A 21,171-nucleotide genomic window follows, 5' to 3' on the forward strand; every position below is an offset into this window, starting at 1 on the left:
TACCAACTTTGCCACGACCCAATTTAGGATCATGACCAGCACTTAGGAGCAAGTTCTCCCAAGTAAGCCTCATCAGTATTTTACAGAAAATCGGACATAGTTTTTCTTGTTTTTGGACTATCCAAAAAATTTTCTGTCTCAAAATTAACAGCCAACCATCCTAATATCAAACCAAACAATTGACAACTTATCAATTAACCAAAATAAGTCTTCACTATTACTAATCAACCCACTAACAATCAAAAATAATAATTTATCTCCAATTTTGATAAGAAAGTGCAATACTCATCATAAGTCCATAATAACAAAAGAATACTCAAGACTCTAAAAGAATGACTATGGAGCGACTTTAAGAGTTTAAAAGAAAAGACCATAACAATAAATCAAATCTCCGTCCACGCGAACAAGTGTGAGGCTCACCAAGAACTATCAACTTGTGCGCTCTAACTAACGAAATCCTCGCCCGCGTCAACTGCTGTCTCTGTAAAACAATTTGTAGGGAGTGAGTCGCTAACTCAGTGAGTAATAACACTTAGCTACAACCGTTTTTATTGGGGACAAGTCAGAAAACATGCTAGTATATCAAACAAAAAATAACAAACAAATGCACTTTCAGAAACAATAAATAATTTTTAGTCTCATCATGTTTTTCTTGTAGTATAATACAATTAACAATTCAGTAATAAACTCGGTAACCACTATATAATATCAATATTCACATTTTGGGAAGTTTCTATGAACGAATCATGTAATCGGTATAATTATGGACTTCTTCGCAAGAAGTCAAATATAACGGTAGTCCCTACTCGAGAAAAATCGGTAACGGTATGGTAGTTCTACCTTCCCACTATCGAAGACTGTGGCAGTAATAGGTAATTACAAGGTGCACCAGGTCTAACGAACCTGCCGTTAGCTACGGGATCCTTCAAAGTCTACTCCCATTTATACTTGTCTCTGTAATCCGTATATACTCATAGAAAAATATTTTTTAAAAATATAGGGCATTTCGGTTCTTATCAAATCATGTAATTTTATTTCGATAACAGTAAATTCAAGTAACAGTAAAACAGATCTAGTGACAACGAAAATATTTAAAACAACGGTAATCATCTCAAATAACTATTTCGGTATCATATCGAGTAAAAGACTTGTCCCATATGCAACTCAAAATAATCGGTAACATATTCATATTAAAAATCATGTCTAAATCATGCAAGTTATGAAAACACAAATTGTGGTAAGATTACTACTCACAGTACTCGTGCCGAAATACCAAATACTTTACCTCAAGCAATTCGTACAACTTCCTCCAATCAATCTATAATTACTTGATATCGATCTCATATTAATTTCCATATTTAGGCTAATTCATAGCTAATTTAGAATGCCCAACCCTCAGAGTTTAATGTTTGGCTCTTAATTCGTCGAATTATAATAACCCAACAAATCCCTCTTATTCTACTTGAAATATCAAGACCCATTTCAGTATCCCAACTCACTGCTATCAAAATTACATTGTAAATTTCTCCAATATCACCAATATTAGTAGCAATCATATTTGATTACCAATCACTAACGAAACGGAAGGTTTTTGAAGGAATATCCCTTCTTTTTTTTTTTATTGGCATATACAGAATATATAAGTTTATACCCCAAACCTATAGTACCGATTCATGAAAAATTCCATGAACTCCATTAATTCATTAATTTTAATTCAACTAATTCTCAACCCCAACTCTATAGCCATGGAATTTATGAATTAAATCTTTGAATTAAGTTAAAAAATTTACCTACCTTGTTCTCCTTCTCTGTAAATCCCTTTGCTAGAACAAAGTAAACCCAGTTTGTAGTTGCTTTTGATCGCCTCTTTCCGTTTTGCTTCTGCCGAGCTTGGTCCCTTGTTCTTTTATTTTTGTATGCTCAATGCTTTGTTTCTCTTTAGCGCAGCTTTTGCCCCTTTTGCCCTTTTCGTTTGTGTTTAATTTTTCCCACATAATGTGCTTCGGCCCTTTTTGAATCCTTGTTCCTTTTTTTTTTGATTTATTATTTTTTTTTTTTTATAGTTAGTTTATTTTTATTATTACTACTATTATTATTATTATTATTATTATTATTATTATTATTATTATTATTATTATTATTATTATTATGCTAATGACCAATACACCCTTATAAAAAAATATATGGTATTATATTTCGGTAGGACTGTGGTTCGGTCGGATCGAATCAGATTTAGCATATTTCGGATTGTAAATTCGGTTTTTGGATTTTATAAAAATGCAATCTAAATCCAATCCAAATTAAATTGGATTTGATCAGATTTTAAAGTTTGGATCAGATAAATATTTTAAATTTTCGGATCGGATTGTACATCTTATTAAGGCTACTAACAATCTAATCGGCTACTTCACTTTTTAAGGCTACTGCTATTCACCATTCTATAAAATTGAAAGGCAACAAATATCTTTCATAGCAATAGACAAAATAAAAGTTTCATAGCAAAATAAAATAAACTGAAATTCCGAACAAATGTCTAATAAGCGAGAGGCGCCATTGTCCGTCGATAGGAAGGAGAGATTGAGAGACATAGAGGTAAGACTTAAGAGAAGCAGACCGAGCAATTTGAAAAGAGGTTAGAGAGAGATACTTCAATATAAACTAAGAAAGAAGAGTCTAAAGAGAGGCGGATAAAATGAGAAGACTTAACCCTAAAATATAAGTCTAATATTTATACATGTCCATATAATTTGGATTTCGGGTCGGACTGGATTAAAATTATACCAATCCGATCTGAATAGCCGAATTTTTAAAAAACCTAACTCATATTCGATCCGAATATCCGAAATCCAAAAATCCGAATAGAGTGGATCGGTTCGAATTCTCGGATATTGGATCCAAATGCACAGCCCTAGTATCGGATATCGGATCCAATACTAGCATTTCCCTTTTCTTTTCACATGGCAAGGTACTCCTTCCGGATCAATGTAACTTCTCACTGGCAAAGGAACTGGCTCGTAAAAGGCAGGGGTTGAACATGAAATCCAACTGGAAAACCCGTCGACTTTAAGCAGGTGTTTGGACATAAAAATTGTGATTTTTGAAGAAAAGAAAAAAAAGGAAGTAATATTAGGAGTTAAGTTGAAAATTTTTATTTGAAATTTGAAATTATGTTTGAACTTGTATTTCACTTGAAAAATTATTGCAATTTTGTTGGTGGGAAAAAACTTTTTTTTTCGAAAAACTTGACCACTTTATTATTTTTGAAAAACTCATTTTCGAAAAATCTTCAAAAGCTTACAAATTTTCTTGGACAATCATGTATTAGAAAAAAATTCCGGAAAAAGGAACTTTTTTCTTTTTATGTCCGAACGGGTCCTAAATTGTAGTGATCAAAATGCAAAAGTACCATTTGTACAAACCATAGTGAAATTAACATCCATCTGGTGCCACATTAAAACATCATAATAATTCTATGCGACTTCGTGACTTAGTAAGTTTATTTCTCCGAAATTAGTAGTGAAACCATATTATCAAAGTCAAGATTATAGTTAGATTTCTATCTATCCTTGATTCGAAATATGGCAAAGAGAACTACTGCTATAAGGGGTGGTAGATTTTGAGGCGTTACAATTAAAACTGTAAATACTAACAAATCCTATCAAATGTTGTTCAACTTCTGGGAATTTTGACGTAGTTGTATAGTCAAACCAATAAAGATCACATACATAAGTAACAAAGCATTACCAGAAACAAAGATATATTTCAAGCCGATCAAGATACATGTACGTTACCATGTGTTGGCGTCCATCCAAACATCTAGTTAAGGAGATATACCTAACAAAACCAAAGCAACCAGAATGCAACCACCCAAGCAAGGGTTAATCAACCGAGCCGCCAAATGCCTCACTCACGAGATATCTTAAGTTAATATAGGTTTCCTGTATCTAAATTTGATTGAAATTTGTAATAACAATTACAATGCTAGAAAATGGTATCATAATTTCCAAAAACTAGGTATCCCTTGACTATCAATTTCATTTAGAGATCGGCTCTTCCTGGATATCTGGGAAAGGGAATGACATCCCGAATGTTTTCTATCCCAGTGGCGAAAAGAATCATTCGCTCAAAGCCTAAACCGAAACCACTGTGTTTCACAGAACCATAGCGCCTCAGGTCTAGATACCACTCATATGGCTCTAGTGGTAAACCCATCTCCAGTATCCTGCAATTAATAAATGCAAGATTCTCAGTCCAAATTCCTTCATTAATTCATTGCAATTACCTTCAGTTAATTCATCCCAGTTCACCTTAAAGACAACAAAGAGTAGGCCAAACAAACTTTTGATGGCTGGAATTTAATCACCAAATATATGAGCCAGATACAGAATCTAACTCTCTTCTAGATAGCAAATTTGTTATACCTTGTTCTGAGGACTTCATAATCCTCTTCTCTTTGGCTTCCTCCAATTAGTTCTCCCACCTGCAAAGGAATGCAAACAATTTGTTCAAGCAGCGGCAGACAAATTTACTCATGATCTTGAAAGAGAATTGGATAGGGAGGGGCCCGCGGGGAGGGGGGTGTGGGGTGTAAGGGCCACTGCAGGTACAGTGTATCTGTTTCTTTTGGAAAAAGAGAGCTGATTTTTTTTGCTCCAACTAACTCTAAATCATGGCTTCATTCCATTGGGCAACAGTGTTTGATTCAGTTTAGTAACAAAAAAGGTTTGAGAAACAAAAAGGTGTAGATAGTGGTAGTTTTTTTTTTTTTTTTGAAGATCAGTATGTGGTTAAAAACACCTTTCAAAATCGGCAAAAACTTCTTGAAAAGCTTAAACAAACACTGGAAAAGCTATCCAAAGGTTTCAAAAGAATTTGTATGGACAAACACCTCAAATTGGTCCATGCCATTTCAAACAGACATTCAGCTCACTTTTTTGATCAAGCAGACATTCAGCTCACTTACTGATTCTCTAACAGGAGATATATGTATTAGCAGCAGCAAGTTGAGCTACTTGCCATTAAATTACATCAAAGCATCATTCATCTAGACGTTTTTGAAATGCAACCTGCCCATGGGCGGATGTGTAGGGAACATATATTAAAGAGCAAAAGGTATTTCTTCCAGCATGCCAGCAGATTCAAAAAGCCTACCTTTGGTACAAGCAGATCCATGGCAGCAACTGTCTTCTTGTCTTCATTCACCTTCATGTAAAATGCTTTAATCCCTTTTGGGTAGTTGAACACAATAACAGGTGCCTTAAAATGCTCTTCAGTCAAATATCTATTATCGAGGCAAATCATGAATCAGAATAGCTATAGGAATACAAAGCAGATCCAATAAGTGGACAATGGAAAAGGAGTACCTTTCATGTTCAGATGCTAAGTCAATACCCCATTCTACTTTATTTTCAAATTTCTTCACTTTGGCTGCTACCTCGAGAATGGCTATGGCTTCTGTATAAGTTATTCGATAACAGTTCGATGAGGCAACCATTCTAAGTCTACTCAAAGCATCTTTATCTATAAATTTAGTTATAAATTCCATGTCATCAAGGCAATGGTCAAGTAACCACTGACACAGAAACTTCACATATGCCTCAGCACAATTCATATCATCCTGTGAAAGGAACACAAGTTTTGATTAATGGAAAGAAAACTTACAGAAATCCAACCAAAAGAACCCCTTCAGAAACTCTACGAGATTGCTACATGTAGTATTTGACATAACCTTTCTGCTTCATTGCCATACATGTATAGCTCATATTTTAATATTTGAACTCAAAATGTAATCATGTAAGAGACCAAGAGTTTAAATCTATTTTTTTTGTCAAGGCAGCCTACCAGCCTCGAACTCTTGACCTAGTGGAATGAAGAGAACTCTCTCAACCACTATGAACAAGAATGGCCTGTACCAAGAGTTTAAAACTATTCTATGTCTCAGTGAAACTTCTGGTTGCTAGGTATTAACTGTCCAAAACAATTTGCTCCAGAATTATTGTATATAACACCATGATGCAATTACCACATGAATACCTGGATATCTGCAAAAGCTATTTCAGGCTCCACCATCCAGAACTCCGCAAGATGCCGAGAAGTGTGGGACTGTTCGGCTCGAAAAGTTGGTCCAAAAGTATACACACTAGAAAGTGCACAGGCATAGGTTTCAACTTGGAGTTGGCCAGACACAGTCAAGAAAGCTTGCCGTGCAAAGAAATCCTCAGAGTAATCAACCTTTCCGTCCTTTTTGGGGATACCAGCAGAGAGTCTACACCTTTCTCCCAGTTTAAATCTCTCTTGCAACTTCAGTAGATTCTCTTTAGCTCTTTGCAGCTCAGCAACTGCAGCACTGATTTGCTTGTTGATGTCCGCAATACTGGCACCACTTTTCTCAATGCTCGCCTTATTAGCTTTTAACTGAGCAACTGCCTCCCCTTTCTCTTTGACAAGTTGCTCAGCAGCTTTAATGTCAGATTCTGAAGGAGCAGGATTCTCTTTCAGCTCCTTCTCCAATTTTTCAGCTTCGTTTATCAAAGTAGTAACTTGGAACATCTCACCAGCACCCTCACAATCACTTGTTGTGACGATTGGAGTGTGGATATAAAGAAACCCATTCTTCTGGAAGAATGTATGGGTGGCATAAGCTAAGGCATTACGGATTCTTGCAATGGCAGAAATCTGAAAATGAAAAGTGCTGGATTACAATCAAATATTTTTAGACACATAAAGTAATCCACCATTCCGTACCGTCAGCAAACAGATACTGGTGGAATGGAAAACTTTTGACAATTTAAAATCAAATTTTAAATTTGAACATAAATTTTGGCAAAATGAGAACAGTCCACAATCTACCTCACTTAAGAGATAAATTATGGAGAGGGGGTAGTTTTAATGGAAAAGTTCATATGTTAAACCCAAGAAGGACATGAACATTCAACCAAACCCACATCTTTTTTATGCAAAAGCATTTTTATATATGAACGGAATTGCGTCCAAGGCTGTGGCCTAACAATTAGAGTGAAAACTAAGGGAGATGAATCCGCCTAAAAACTAGGTGATTTCTTTCCATCTGTCTAACCATGTAGACAGAGTTATCAATGTATTGGAGTGGAATAGTGGAGGTACGATGCTTGTCGTACACCACCATATTCATATATAAATAAATAATTAAATAAGAGTTTAACTAATATCCACCAAGGCTGTAAATTATTTTTACACTATCAGGTCACATTTACCGGGTTTTAGTACATACTCCGTCTTATTTTCAACATAACAAATTCCACTTTTTATGGAGGTTACATGTAGATATGTTTTGGATGACCTGATAGTGTAAATCTTTTCAGTATTTATAAAAATTAAACTCATTCAACAAACAAATCTACTCCGAATCCACTAACTCTGAATCCCTATAAATCCATAATCCAACTGTCCAATAAATTATTGTAAATAAAAATAAGATTAGATAATTACCGTGTTAGTTCGGGGCCGAAGATGAACAAAATCCCTTAAAAACTCAAGTGTTAACTTAGTTTTCGGCAACGGATACTTGGCAGCATCAACAGTACCAACAGATAGAACCTTCTGTACACGAAGTTCAACTTTTTGCTTTGCGCCTTCAGGAGGTACCTTCAATTCACCTTCCACGTGTACGCAAGTACCAGTAAGTACCAAATCACCGAGCTTGTGAACTGAAGCATCGACGATTACTTGGAGATTCGCCGGGCAAGAGCCGTCGTTCACTTCGAGGAACGCGAATGAACCTTTGCCTTGTTCTCGACCTGTTTTTACCCAGCCGCCGATTTTGACGACATTTCCGGCGAGTCCAGCTCCGCCGTCGGGACGGCCGACGATAGAACGGATCGGGACGCGTTGGGAGAATTTGGCTTCATCTACGGTGGCGGCGTTTAGGGTGAGCTTCTCCACCGCCGGCGGCGTTGAATCAAATGACATTTTGGAAATGTGGGATTTGTTTGGCTTTGAAAAACCCTAGGGATTACCTGGTAGTTATTATAGTTGGGAGTGACACTGCCAGATCGGCGTAGATTTAAAGCTTGTCAATCTGAAACGAAACGGTCTAAATAAAATGAAGTTGATCTAACAAATAAATATTACTCCCTTATTCCAATTATCCCAATTTATCTCACTTTATTTTGTAGTCAATTAAAAAAAGAATGATACATTTATATACTTAATAGCAATTTAGTTCTAAAATTTCTATTTTATGAGATGTAACTTATAGTTACAAAAATTTCTTTAATTTATTTTAAATCACAAGTTTCAAAAAAAATTCTTTCTATTTTTAAACTTCATGCTCAATCAAATATCATCACAAAAATTAAATTTTTTCCCTTTATCTCCTATTCTGAATTTCTTTGCAATTATTTAACAAATCCGTGTAGACCACGTCGAATCCTTGTCAAATTTAAATCTCTTTTTCTAAAGAGGTGACGACCGCACAATATACTAATGCACATTCGATTTAAACCCAAGAATCTTCAAATGTGTTTCTTTCTACGTTACATTAGAGTTTAGACATGCATCTAAAATTTGATTCTTGACCCCAAATTTTAGAAACTTGAATACTTAATACACGGAATACCATCATATCAAATAGAGCAAGTTGAACCAGATCAACTGAACTCACTACTTTCTACTAAAATTACTTAGACATTCTGAGCCTATTGACTTTACATCTTGGATTCACTTAGTAGTTTGCTGCTACCTATCAGCTTTTGCTCTTACTTGCAGCCCTCGCCTTTGATCCAGATGTTAAATAGCCTTAAGAGACAATTTCCATGTAAATGTAAAATGTAGAGACTCAACTCGTAGGCATCAAAGGTTCTTTTTATTATTGGTAAGGAATTGTACTCAAATGTTCCAAGAGAGCTAGGAATTGCCGAGGCATATGTTTAATCACACACACACACACACACACACACACACACAAAAAACTCAGCAATAGAGGAAGATGAATAGGAAGACCAAAGGATAAATTCAGTTAATCAGAAATTGAAGAAGAATGGAAGATGGACAGCAAGTGATGTGCAATGAAGGAAGAAAACACTTCTATTACAGAATTTTGACTACCCTATTAGTACAAAGCTCTTCAATCTCCCCAATATACCCTGAGCTCAAAGAAAAGAGAAGTAGAATAATGGATGAAGGAAGGAAGAATATTAGAAGAGACTGAAGTTACAACCACAGTTAAAGCCAGTGATCAATTGTCAATATTGGGTCTACGATACCATAGTATTCTTTAATATTTGCATCAAGGAAGGCATCTCAGATGTTTTGTAACTGAGAAAAGGAAATCCGAATGATCGAGCCGCCAAGGGAGGTAGCATGTTTGCACACCAATGCCTCAGTTGCCTGCTCCTCATTTTCAAAAAGAACAAGAGCCTGCTTCTTCCCATTCATTTCAAAAAGCTTTGTACCGACAATGGTACCATGCTCCTCCATGTGGGCCACGATCTCTTCCTCTGTCACATCCTGGGGCAGGCTTGACAGGTGGATCATTTTGGTAGGGGAGCAACAATACCGGTAGTTTTTGGCAGCATTCCGGTTAAAACGATTGAGATTTGAGTTTGAGTAGTCATGTGTATCTGGTCCAGTGATAATATTTGGGTGCTTCGAATAGTTGACTTCCAACCGCGTACCAAATAGCATGGCACCCTATATCCAAAATCCCATAAGAAATTAACAAAGATGCAAGTAAATAGATGCTTGAATGAAACAAAAGATATGCATGGGTTTAGTACAAGGTAAATTTGCTGCATTAATTGATCATATGTTGAAAGATCTATACATCAGAGGCATTTGAAAATAAGTACAGTACAAACTTGCTCAACTACTATAAATCTACTAACCATCTTTTACTGGGTATAAACTCATACCATCTGAACTCACCGAAAATTCAGAAATCTATGCTTAGTGGGAATCAGCGGCCAAGCCACATGTATTCAAGGGGTCGGAAATTACGCTGTGTATCTAGGTTTTTTTTATATGTATACTATATATTGACTCCCCTTGGCTTCTTCATGGGTTTACTTCTTTATATTTTGACCCCCCAACCCCCTTTCGTGAAAATTCTGGCTCTGCCACCGGTGGGAATACAAGGGATATCACCCATTAAAAGTCAAGCTAGGAAAAAAAGGACTGCAGGTTGTTAAGAAACATATAAATTTTATCTGATAAGAAACGAGGGAGTGTCTAGTAGTCTGATGCATGGTTTGAAGTATAGTTGTCTTAGTAGTTTTTTTTTTCTTTGGAGTCATCAAATGTCATGTTTGATTGATGAAGTAAACAATTTTATTGGTCAGATGAGGAATGTCCCTATAAACAAAAAGTAGATGAACATGACATACAAAGGGAAACCAAATGAAGTAAATAAATTTTTTATTGATCTGGAACATCCCCATATACAAAAATTAGAGAAACACGAGTAACAAAGAGCAACCAGTCATCTTTTTTTTTTTTTTTTTGTGATAGGTAGAAACATGCTCAGTATGATGGGTTTACTTAGTTGAGAAAAAACAGTCTTCTACGCTAATTTGACATAAGATTTTATCTTGTTTCCATTTTAAAATTCTGTGTAAAGCTTATGCGGCAGCAGCTTGGTGCTAAGTTTATACTTGAATAAGATTTTATCCCATTTTGAAACTGTGTAAAGGTTATGTAGCAGCAGCAAGGTTGCTGACACCACAGTGAAGCAGAACAAACAAAAATCCGAAAAAGGAAATACAGATATGGAAACAGATATCACATCAGACCTTCAAAAAGTGCACGGCTAGCTCTGCCTGGAAACCATCACCCATCTGAACCAGAGCGTGATCTGGTTTATTCCGTAGGAGTTTAATTCTGACAATGTTTCCATAAATGGAGAACAGATTAAAAAGCTTGTCTTCGTCTATTCTCTGTAATAGGGAAAAGCAACCAGAAGAGAAACATCAAGATAAGAAGCCACAAACCTTAGGACTTAATTAAAACAGAAAAAGAATAAAAACAGAAAATAAAAGGGCTAACAAGGTAATAATAAAAGAGAGAATCTTACATCTGGATTTAAATTAGATACAATAACAGTACACCTGTCATTTGTCCCGCTTATGCCAGGAGGCAAACCACCAGGAAAGGCAGCTGCAATTGCTGCAGCATTTCCCATCTACTCCAATAATTGCAAAAACCAACTTAGAACTATATGGAGATTTATGTTATAAACACAAGAAAGCGAGCAAGACAGTGTCGGGAAAAGAAGTGGTTAATGTAGCATGCGAAGCAGCAACTACAGCTTCACCAACATTGATCATTCAAATTTCCATGTAGTAATAAAATTGAAGATAAAATAAAGATGCAAATATCCTAATCCACTGCATTTAGTAGCTAATACTGATAGCAAAAACAGAGATGATGTAGTGGCATGAACAACAAACGCAGAGACAGAAAGCATCCATTTCCCACTCAACAGCCTGATCTGACAGCAGAGAGGCAGATAGCCAAGAGATGTTAAAATACTTCAAACTTGATGAGTCGGATGCACACCTGAGGAAATCCAACTGGACAAAAACAAAGGGAGAAAACAGTTAGGAATATCTAGACCAGAAAATTTCACAATAAACATAATAAAATAGTGTTAACTTAAGCACCTCCACGAGGCCCGGAACCTTGCAAGGAGTACATGCCTCCTGCGTCTCCATATCCCTGTTGTTACACAATGACAAAGCTTGAACTTAGTCCATATTGGAAAACTCCTATTCCTGCTAAAAAGTAAGAAAAATAAACACTGGAAACTACCTGAGGAGATTTGCCCTTCTGTTCTGATGGTAGATTTGGGTTGGTGAAGTCCCTACACAGATAGATAATGTAGAACATGAATATTTTCCTCACAAACTGAAGAATAGAAACTTTTTTCGAGATGTATAAGAGGGAAAGAGAGAAAGCAATGAACAAGTTACCTCGAGCGTTCATTATTGTAGTTCACTTGCAATTCGTCTAGGCTGAATCACAAAATAAGCCATGGTAAACATACCCATCATAGTATATAAGAGAAAAGATGCAAATTATGTCCATGCAAACACAATGGCAGCACAATTTAAAAAGGATTTAAAACCTTACTTTGAGAATTGTACATCAAGCTGACAGCAACCATCATATACATTACGCCCCTATTAAAAAAATTGTAAGCACTAAGCTTCACCGTCTAAGATAAATAAAGCAGCACGAAATAATCCTCTCACGACAAGACAACTTTATGTAACACAAAGCATACCTGGAGAGAGTTCCTAGCAGAAACAGCATTTTGGGGTAATTGGTATTGAATCAAAGCTTGAAAACCTACAAAGTTCATAGCAAATATCAGTAGCAATAAAGATTATGCAGATATCTCATAATTAGAATTTCACATATGCTCCACGAAACAATTGAAGCAAAAAAGCTAACGAGTTACATCCAAGATTAGAGCCGTATAACACAACAAAGAAGTGACAGAGACTTCCTTCCATGATCAAATTCCATAAATTCTATTCCGTATTTAATTCCAGAATGAGAAACAAATTTAGAAGTTAGAACATATATATATATATATATATATATATATATATATATATATATATATATATAGAGAGAGAGAGAGAGAGAGAGAGAGAGAGAAAACTTGAAGGTGCTGACCAGCCGACTTCTGAAATGTCACGATCTTTTCAACAACTCCATGAGGTGAAAACACTTGATGCAGCACTTCCACAGTTATAGGATATAGCACATGATGTATCGTAACTAAGAGAATTCGATTTGGCTGAGAGTCCAGAGAGCCGAACAGCAGAGCAGCATAGAGACAGAAGAGAGAGAAGAGAAGAGAATGAATAGAGAGAAATAGATGACGAAATGGAGGAACTATTAAAACAACATATCATCTTAGCAACGCAGAAAAAAGGTTTAAAGACAGACCAGAAAGCATGCAAAAAAGCAAGAAAATACATGAATTGACTTCTACATTATAGCCCAGTGTCTTATTTCCTCTTGATAGGGCGCTGAGTTATTTAAAGCATAAATGACACTCCCCCCATCCCACCCCCATCTTTGCCTTTAGTGAAGAATTATGTATAGGGAGGGCCTCTTAAGTGCTCATCTGCTACAAACTGACATGAGTACTAATGTTGGTTCTCGATGCTTTGTGACAGTCACAGTACATAAAGACTGTAAAGATCTCGGGGAGATACAAAAACTGGTGGCTAAGGCAGGTTAGTTGCTTGCTTTAATTCTCAGTCAAAGGAGGAGCTACCCTTCAGTAACCTGTTTTCTCTCTCAAGTTATAGAGAAGACCAGAGTTTCCTGGACTATGAGATTTACAATCTTTCCAAAACATGGACTATTGTTTTTTCAATGAAAAAGATTGGTTTCTGGCAAACAAGATAACACAAATCCACAAGTCAATTTCAATCTGGACTTGCAATCATCCATATTTCCATTCTACTGGCCCATCTATCCCCTAAAACTTCATACCTTTTCAGCACCTCCCAGGGGCGTACGCAAGAATTTTTATAAGCGGTGTCGAAATTTATAAAAGAACGAGAATAATAACTTTAATTATCATTTTTCTAAACAAGAAATAGCCTTAGTCTATTGGTTTATCGAGTCTTAAGTTAAAAAAGGTCCGAGTTCAATTTGCTTCATCACAATTTTTAACCACAGTGGCTTTCTCAAATATTTACAAAAAAATGTGCTAGTTGAGGTTTGAACCTTTAACCTCTTAAAGCAAAATCAAGCATATAACCAACGCACCAAGACAATCTTTGTCAAGTGGTGTCATTTTTTTCTACTTATTTATTTCTTTACAGTATTAATACATATACAGTCAAACCTCTCTATAACAGCCTCATTTGTTCCGAATATTTTTGGATGTTATAGCGAAGTGTTGTTATATAGAACATATATTATAACATAACATGAAAATTGGTTCCGGAAAAGTTTGGCTTTTATAGTGAAGTGTTGTTATATAGGGATACTGTTATAGAAATATATGACTGTACTTAGTAAAATTTTCCAACGAAGCGGAGCGGTGTCACGCGACACCGCTTCGTTAAAGGTGCTTCCGCCCCTGGCACCTCCAACCACATTAAATGAGTTTTAGTGTCAGAAATTGTGAAAGAGAAAATCAGTTATGCTCTTGGACCTTTAACACCATAGAAACCGGGCATAACCTGACAGACAAGCGGCTTAATGGTTAATTCGTCTTCTCCATTCAGTGGGATCAGTGAAATCTCAAATTTTCTCTTGACATCTCCCTAATATGTCTGGACACTAGTTATAATGACATGTTCAACTACTCATTATGAATTTGAGATAGCATTACTTCAGTCTTTGAATACATAGACACACACAACTCAGAAGGTTCCTTTTTATAACAAGTGAAGTCATTTATCGCCCTGTGGGCTTCACATAGTTAACTAACTGATAAGGAAATGGAAGTGAACTGTGTACTGCTTATTAGTGCTCCTGTACAACAAGTAAATAATAGAAATAACTCTTTCAACCATGCAGCACATCTATAAAGCATGTCGAGCTAAAAGCAAACAAGAAATTATACGCAAAATTTTTTCTAGTTTAAAGTGGAGCAAGTTGGATGTTTGTGAGTATGTCGGACACCATTAATAGTGAGTTCAACATAAGTGACGCACATGGCCACCTCTTGTAAAACAAAAAATCACTGACCTCATCTCCTCGCCCTTGGGAGTTCTGATCCATGGTTGTCAGTTCTTGATGAGATGAAAATTGTACATAAACATTTCTTCCCCTATCGGACAAGCAAAATGAGCCACCAATCAAGGAAAACAAAAAGATGTAGCAAACATAGCAACATGAAAAGCTTCACATACAGCTCTCCAATTGGAAATACAAGTTTTGTCTTAAAAGGTACCTGATGCTGGGTTGAACATTTGAATAGAACTGTAATGCATTTACAGCAGATGGAACGTCTTGCATTTGCAAGAGAGCCTGTATTCCATAAGATGTAATTAATTTAAGAAACAGCAACTTACTGGAATCATTCTGCCAATCAAAAAAAATGTATAACAGAAGCACCTGATTTTTTGCCCGAAGCATTACAAGTTTGGTAATGACGCCAAAGGGCTGAAATAGCTGAAGCAAGTCATTCTGAAGAAAAACAACACAGGAATCATTGCATGCCTATAACATCACTTTCCTGCTTGTCACAATAGAGTGGTAAAGAAAACTAATAATAGAAAGAAAGCCAATTGATGCCAACCAAGTGAATGCAAGAGGAAGGATTTGCTGCTCCACTCAGGTTTAAATATTTACTGCCTCAAATGTACAAAGTGTATCCATCTTTCAAAATGTGTTAACACTAACGCAAAATAAAAGCGGCATAAGGCTTACTGCTCCTCTTTTGGAAATTCAAAGTTAGGTGGGAAATCAAATGCCGAGAAGCTAAAAAGAAAACACAACCCGACCTTTAGAATGACTTTTAAGCACTTCGCTGCACACCCCCCAATCCCTCCCCCCAAAAACGCAAAACTATTCATGATTCAACTCTAAAAACAATCCAGGGACGGTCACAGAAAAACAAGACTAAATTGCCCGATCACGATGGTAGTAGAAGAATCTCTTCAAAAAAAAAGGGAAACCAACACTCTGGTAGGACAAGAACGATCACTCTGGGAATTCTGGTAGGACAATTCTGAAGAATGGGCGCTAGCACGTGGCAGGCAGTCCTTTTGAATCATTTATCACAAAATTCCTATCTTTTTGTGTATCTTAAACTTCCTCCATCATTAAGAAATTTTTGTTCGTCTTTATATATTTCTTCCACTGAATTTTTTTAGTTATCACATGAATGATCTCAACCTTGGAAATAGTACAACACAAAAAGAAAAATACTAGAAGTACTCTGCTTTCGATAGAGCAGCCATGCGACAAATCCAGTTGTGAGAATAATGCAAACATAGTAAAGAAAAATAAATCTAGTGCATGAATAATCGGAGCTCAGAAATAACGCGTTGAACTCATAAGAACAAATGCCTATCTACGAGACAAAAGAGGGGGGAGAGAACTATTCAGTATGCAATCCTGATATCTACCTCAGAGATCTCATGGCCCACATTGCGAATGTGAATGACCTTTGAAGGCTCAGTCATTTTTTACCTGAATCGTAAAAACAAATGAATGGCATAGAAATAAATAGACTACCCAAAAGCATGCCAAAGTCACATTCTGTTGAAGAATGATTAAGCACGTGCAAGACAAGAATTAAGTAGCAGTGGGAAAAGAAATTAAGAAAATGATCAGACCTATGAGGTAAGACCACTAGGGTTTACTGAAAAAACTAAACCTTTATTCATTTTGTTAGTAATGAAAAATTAACGAGTAAGAAAGAAGATAAATATACAAGAAATTCAGCTATTAAGGAAATGTAATGAAGCTACGGATCAGAGTAAAGATTTACACGTGACACGGATTACCCTCCTTTGCACCCAACTCCTTGTCTCCTTCAGCCTAAACAGGAATCTTAAGCCTAATTTATATTGGTACCAAAACATTGAATTTCTTTAAAAGAAACATGGAAGGAATAAAAATCATGTTTCGCACTAATTAGTTATTTTTAGTAATAGACAAATAGAAGTTGTCAATCTTTTTCACATGCAAGTAACTAAATGCAGTTGCCAAATACACTGTGCAGATCAGTTATACGAGTAGCCCAAATACATCCACCACAAGTATCAGGTTTGTGCCAACTGACCACTATGCTCTTAAGTATTCATTATTTTCCAGTAAATTCTTCAAAAAGTGCAACCCCCCTTGGTATGAACCTGCCCTATTCCCAGCTGTTTGCACCCATGTTTTTCTTTTTTGGGTAATAAGTAAACCTCACTACCAAAGCCCCTTTCCTAGGAGTGACAGTGACCCTTAAATATTTTTGCTCCACCGGTGACTAAGGCAAAATACCATGTTTTTTTAAGATAACCGGCAACTCCCTGAGGGCCCATGGCACACGGTTGAAAACTCGATGGATAATGGGCCGGCCCTTGCACCCTTCTCCATTTCAGGCTTTTGTCCAAGGTACAAACCCATGACGTGCGCCTAGCCCACACATCATGCGATCTTACCACTTAGACCAAAGCCCTAGGGTAATACCGTGTTTTTTACTCAAACAAACATTCCCTTAAATGCTTCATCCTTTTTTTACGATAAATTAAATGGTATCCAGGTCCATTGCTTAGTTAGTTCCAACCTCAGGCTTAGACCATCTATGAATCACTGAGAATTCCTCCACTTACTAAATAGAGCAGTATTTCTCCATTTAAGCTCAACTATTCATCATGAACTGGTGCATATACCTCCTAATTCATATAGTCGGCCCTAACTAGTTTGGGATTGAGGTGTAGTTGATTGATATTGGTTGAAGTTGTGAAAGAAGAGTAATTGTTCCTGAACATCATATATAAAACATCTCTCTCCATCCTACAACATACTCTGCATAGAAACAGAGAGCAAAAAGGTCCGAAGCCTCTAACTTATCCCAGTTGCTGATTAAACACTTTAAGCTATTAATAAAGCTCCCTAGCAATTACAACAAAACTAAGATATGCCCAAGAAATATTTTATTTTTATCAAACTTAACCATATATGACCCACCAATAACACAAGTTAGTGATTCTAAGATTCTTCAACACTTCAGTTTTACAACCCCAGCATAATCCAATAACTGCTCAACAATAGCACGAATGAATAATTGTTAATAAACACAGAATAAAGAACTGAATTAAGATCTGACTGACCTTCAGAAACTGAGAGAGAAAGAGTGTTTAGGGTTTGAGTGACGATATGGGATATTCATTTTCCAGTGTAAAGCTGGTTTTACTATTTCTAGGACATCTCAACTGCCGTTGGGGAACAGAATTACCACAAAAGTGATAAAAATGGTCTTAGGTTCATTTTTTGGCCATGAATTTTTTTTTTTTACTTTTTTCCGGATTTTTTTTTTTTAAAAAAAATCGGAATAAGTGTTTTGGCAATAAAAAATTTAAATTTCACTTAAAGTTGAATTTTAAAATTTTTTAAAATATGAAAAAAATTCCAAAAAGCTATTTTTCAAATTTTCATTTCAAATCTGGTAATAAAATTCAAAAATAACTCCAAATTGTATTTATTTCCAAACACAACTCTAATTTTCAAATAATATTTTTAATTTAAAAAATAAAAATAAAAATTCACAATTCTTGTGTCCAAACGCCAATAAAATAATAAAAATGGTCCGTTGTGTTTGGACTAGGTTCAAAGTACTATGTTAAATATATGGGTGATTGACACGAAAAGAGACTTTGTAGGGATGGTAATGTTCCAAAATTTATGGTATCTAAAAAAATAATCCCGAGCCCGCACAAGCTCTTTAGCGATTTTTCTACCGGATTAATTATTCATCAAAATCTATCAGATTGTCATACTTTTGCTCTTCAAGATTTTTTATACCAATTTGATAGAATTGATGTTATTATTACTCTACATATCTGTTTAGTTGTCATTGAAATCTAAACGGATTATCATACTTCTGCTCTTCAAAGGTTTCTCTACTTAGTCAATAACGTTTATGCTATTTTTTGTATACCTATATGTTAAGTTGTTCATCGAAATCTAGCGGATTGGTATACTTTTTCTGGGTTGTTTTAACAGAGTATTTTTCGAATTTACAACTTCAATTTCGATCAAACCACCCCAATTTGCTCTAAATGATCTCAAATTTGAAACAAAGCTTCAAAATACCAATACACACAATGTCTAATCACCATTTATTCGAATAACACCAAATCAAAAGGACCACTTTATCTTCTTCAATACTTTCTAAGGTCCAATAATGAAATTTTGAGATTTTTACAGTAAATCACAAAAAAATGCGTATGAACTAAAAGTTTAAGCATAAATTATCCACATTCAATGATTTTAACAGTAAATCAGTTATTAACTTTTATTTTCTATCATCAAAATAAGAATTTCAAGCTTTACATATTAAAAAAAACTATGGTGTTCAAGTAAAAAAACAGAATTTGCTAAGTCCTTAAAAAATAAAGACATTCCACCAAAATCATCCCTTTCGGGGTCACACCGTGCTAATTTCTGTAAATATATTGTTAAGTAGATCATTTAAATGTACTAAAAGTGAGTATTTGGTGAACTTGATTTAGTTGAAACTCACGGTTGGAGGTGTACTTTTATAGTTTCTTTTGTTTTGGTCTATTTCTAAGGTCTTATGCAGTTTTGGGGGATGCAGATTCTGAGTTTTGTATCGAATGTAATTTTTCTATTGCAGTTTCTAGGATTTAATGCGGATTTTCTTGTGTTTCTAGTTAATTTGTTTTTTTTTGCAATTTCTGATTTTTTGTGTTTCTAGTCAAATACTTAAGTGGAATCAGAAGTAGGGTCGTGCATAATTTGGTAAATACCGAATTATCGTACCGAAATCAAAAATTTTGGTATTTGGTATTCGATATTTTGGTATTCGATATGGTATTTGGTTTAAGTTTTAATAAATATTGGTATTAGGTATGATATTTGGTATTTTAGAATGAAATACCGAAATACTAATACCGTACCGAAATATATATTATATTACACATTACACATATTATTAATTATAACATAAATATAAAAATCTAAAATTTTATTTTTCTTTATTCTCTAAGTTCACCAATTAACTCTAAGCAAGTAACAAAACATTTCTAATGATCAAATTTATTATTTTATATAAAGTTTTCTCTCTCTGAGTTGATATTTGCTAGTTTTGAACAAAATTTTTTGTCAACAAATGTTTCTAGTTTTGTACTTTTGAGTACTTTAGTTTAGAATATTACAATCTATGACTCTATGCACTAGTTAGTATTAAACCCAAGTTACCAAACTAAATAAACCGAAACCGAAAGGAAAAAAATCTAACCATACCGAATTTAATTAGGTACGGTATTGGTATTGCATTTTAAAAAACCGAATCAAAATATTTAAATACTGTACCGTATCAACCGACGAACACCCCCTAATCAGGAGTGCTCACTTCTAGTAAATTTAAAGGACCAAAACTATTCAAAAGCATATTTTAAAAACTTTTTTAACTCACCCAAAACATAAGGGACCATATTTGATGTTTTCTCGCAATAAAGAGCAAATCTAGGAGTCATATTGAAAATTTATGCGGGGTATATTAGAAAATTCATACAGAGACGAGGCCTTTTAGGTTTCATCAGACAACTATATAACAGAGATGGGGTTTTAGGTTAACCTTAAACTACTTGATCTTATCTGAGCAGTGGGTGGCGGCGAAGACGGCGATGGCGAATGGGAATCGGTGGAGGTAGGGATAGAGCTACCGCCCTATTTCTTGTAGGGTTTATGGCGGCTCATACATCTCTTTCTCGCCGGTCCAGCCCATTTTTCGGGACCTCTTTTCCCTGCTTTACTGCGATGAAGACTGTCCGCTATCTGAGCCTTTCATTAAATCGGCGATGAAGGCTGTGCGGACTTCCCCACAAAAAAATAATACTAATCTATTTTTATGTGTTAATGCATTTTTCTTGATTTATTTTATGAGTTAGCATTTAAATAAACCCCACCAAAAAGTAAAAAATTTTATGTGCTATTTGCTCTAGTTCATGCATTTTCTTGATTTATTTTGTGAGTATTTGCGTTTAAATTAAACCCCACCAAAAAGTTTTAGTTTTTATGTGCTATTTGCTCATGCATTTTCTTGATTTATTTTATGAGTATTAGCATTTAAATAAAACCCCGCAAAAAAGTTTTAATTTTTATGTGCTATTTGCTCATGCATTTTCTTGATTTATTTTATGAGTATTAGCATTTAAATAAAACCCCGCAAAAAAGTTTTAATTTTTACGTGCTATTTGCTGTACTTAATGCATTTTCTTGATTTGGCATTAAGTATTTGCTCTTCAAGCTGCTTTATGTTAATCTGATATAGTAGAAGAGGTTATACTATTATTCATATACTGCTGCAATTTCAGAATATCTCATTCCTTTTGCATTCAGATCTGCATAACTGCATTAAGTTAGTTTTGCTCAACATTGATACTGCATTTACTTGAATCCATTCAAGTCTTTTGTTTTTTCTGTATCTCCTAGTGACTTGTATTTATTATCTGTTATCATAGATGATTCAGTGATAGA

General features: G+C 35.2%; 2 protein-coding genes across 3 annotated transcripts; both read right to left on the minus strand.

Moving 5' to 3' along the window:
• Nucleotides 1–3,740: 3,740 nt before the first annotated feature.
• LOC104113183 (asparagine--tRNA ligase, cytoplasmic 1-like) lies at nt 3,741–8,058 on the minus strand. The gene is made up of 6 exons (XM_009623289.4): nt 7,468–8,058; nt 6,034–6,675; nt 5,364–5,617; nt 5,152–5,281; nt 4,422–4,480; nt 3,741–4,222 (listed from the first exon to the last, which is right to left on the minus strand). The coding sequence occupies exons 1-6, from the start codon at nt 7,945–7,947 to the stop codon at nt 4,039–4,041; spliced, it is 1,749 nt and encodes a 582-aa protein (XP_009621584.1). The 5' UTR covers nt 7,948–8,058; the 3' UTR covers nt 3,741–4,038.
• A 914-nt stretch (nt 8,059–8,972) lies between these two features.
• LOC104113181 (polypyrimidine tract-binding protein homolog 3-like) lies at nt 8,973–17,929 on the minus strand. 2 transcript variants are annotated; one of them, XM_009623287.4, is made up of 15 exons: nt 17,781–17,929; nt 16,083–16,146; nt 15,067–15,138; nt 14,903–14,979; nt 14,698–14,779; nt 12,658–12,781; nt 12,260–12,324; nt 12,106–12,155; nt 11,946–11,987; nt 11,785–11,836; nt 11,637–11,691; nt 11,533–11,546; nt 11,048–11,155; nt 10,767–10,910; nt 8,973–9,669 (listed from the first exon to the last, which is right to left on the minus strand). In XM_009623287.4, the coding sequence occupies exons 2-15, from the start codon at nt 16,137–16,139 to the stop codon at nt 9,280–9,282; spliced, it is 1,332 nt and encodes a 443-aa protein (XP_009621582.1). In that variant the 5' UTR covers nt 16,140–16,146; nt 17,781–17,929; the 3' UTR covers nt 8,973–9,279. The 2 variants fall into 2 exon arrangements, with proteins under 2 accessions (XP_009621582.1, XP_009621583.1); XM_009623288.4 differs by lacking the exon at nt 16,083–16,146 and having other exon boundaries at nt 17,781–17,905.
• Between the last annotated feature and the right edge of the window lie 3,242 nt (nt 17,930–21,171).

This window comes from Nicotiana tomentosiformis, chromosome 2, assembly GCF_000390325.3.
Source record: "Nicotiana tomentosiformis chromosome 2, ASM39032v3, whole genome shotgun sequence".
Taxonomy (NCBI): Eukaryota; Viridiplantae; Streptophyta; class Magnoliopsida; order Solanales; family Solanaceae; genus Nicotiana; species Nicotiana tomentosiformis.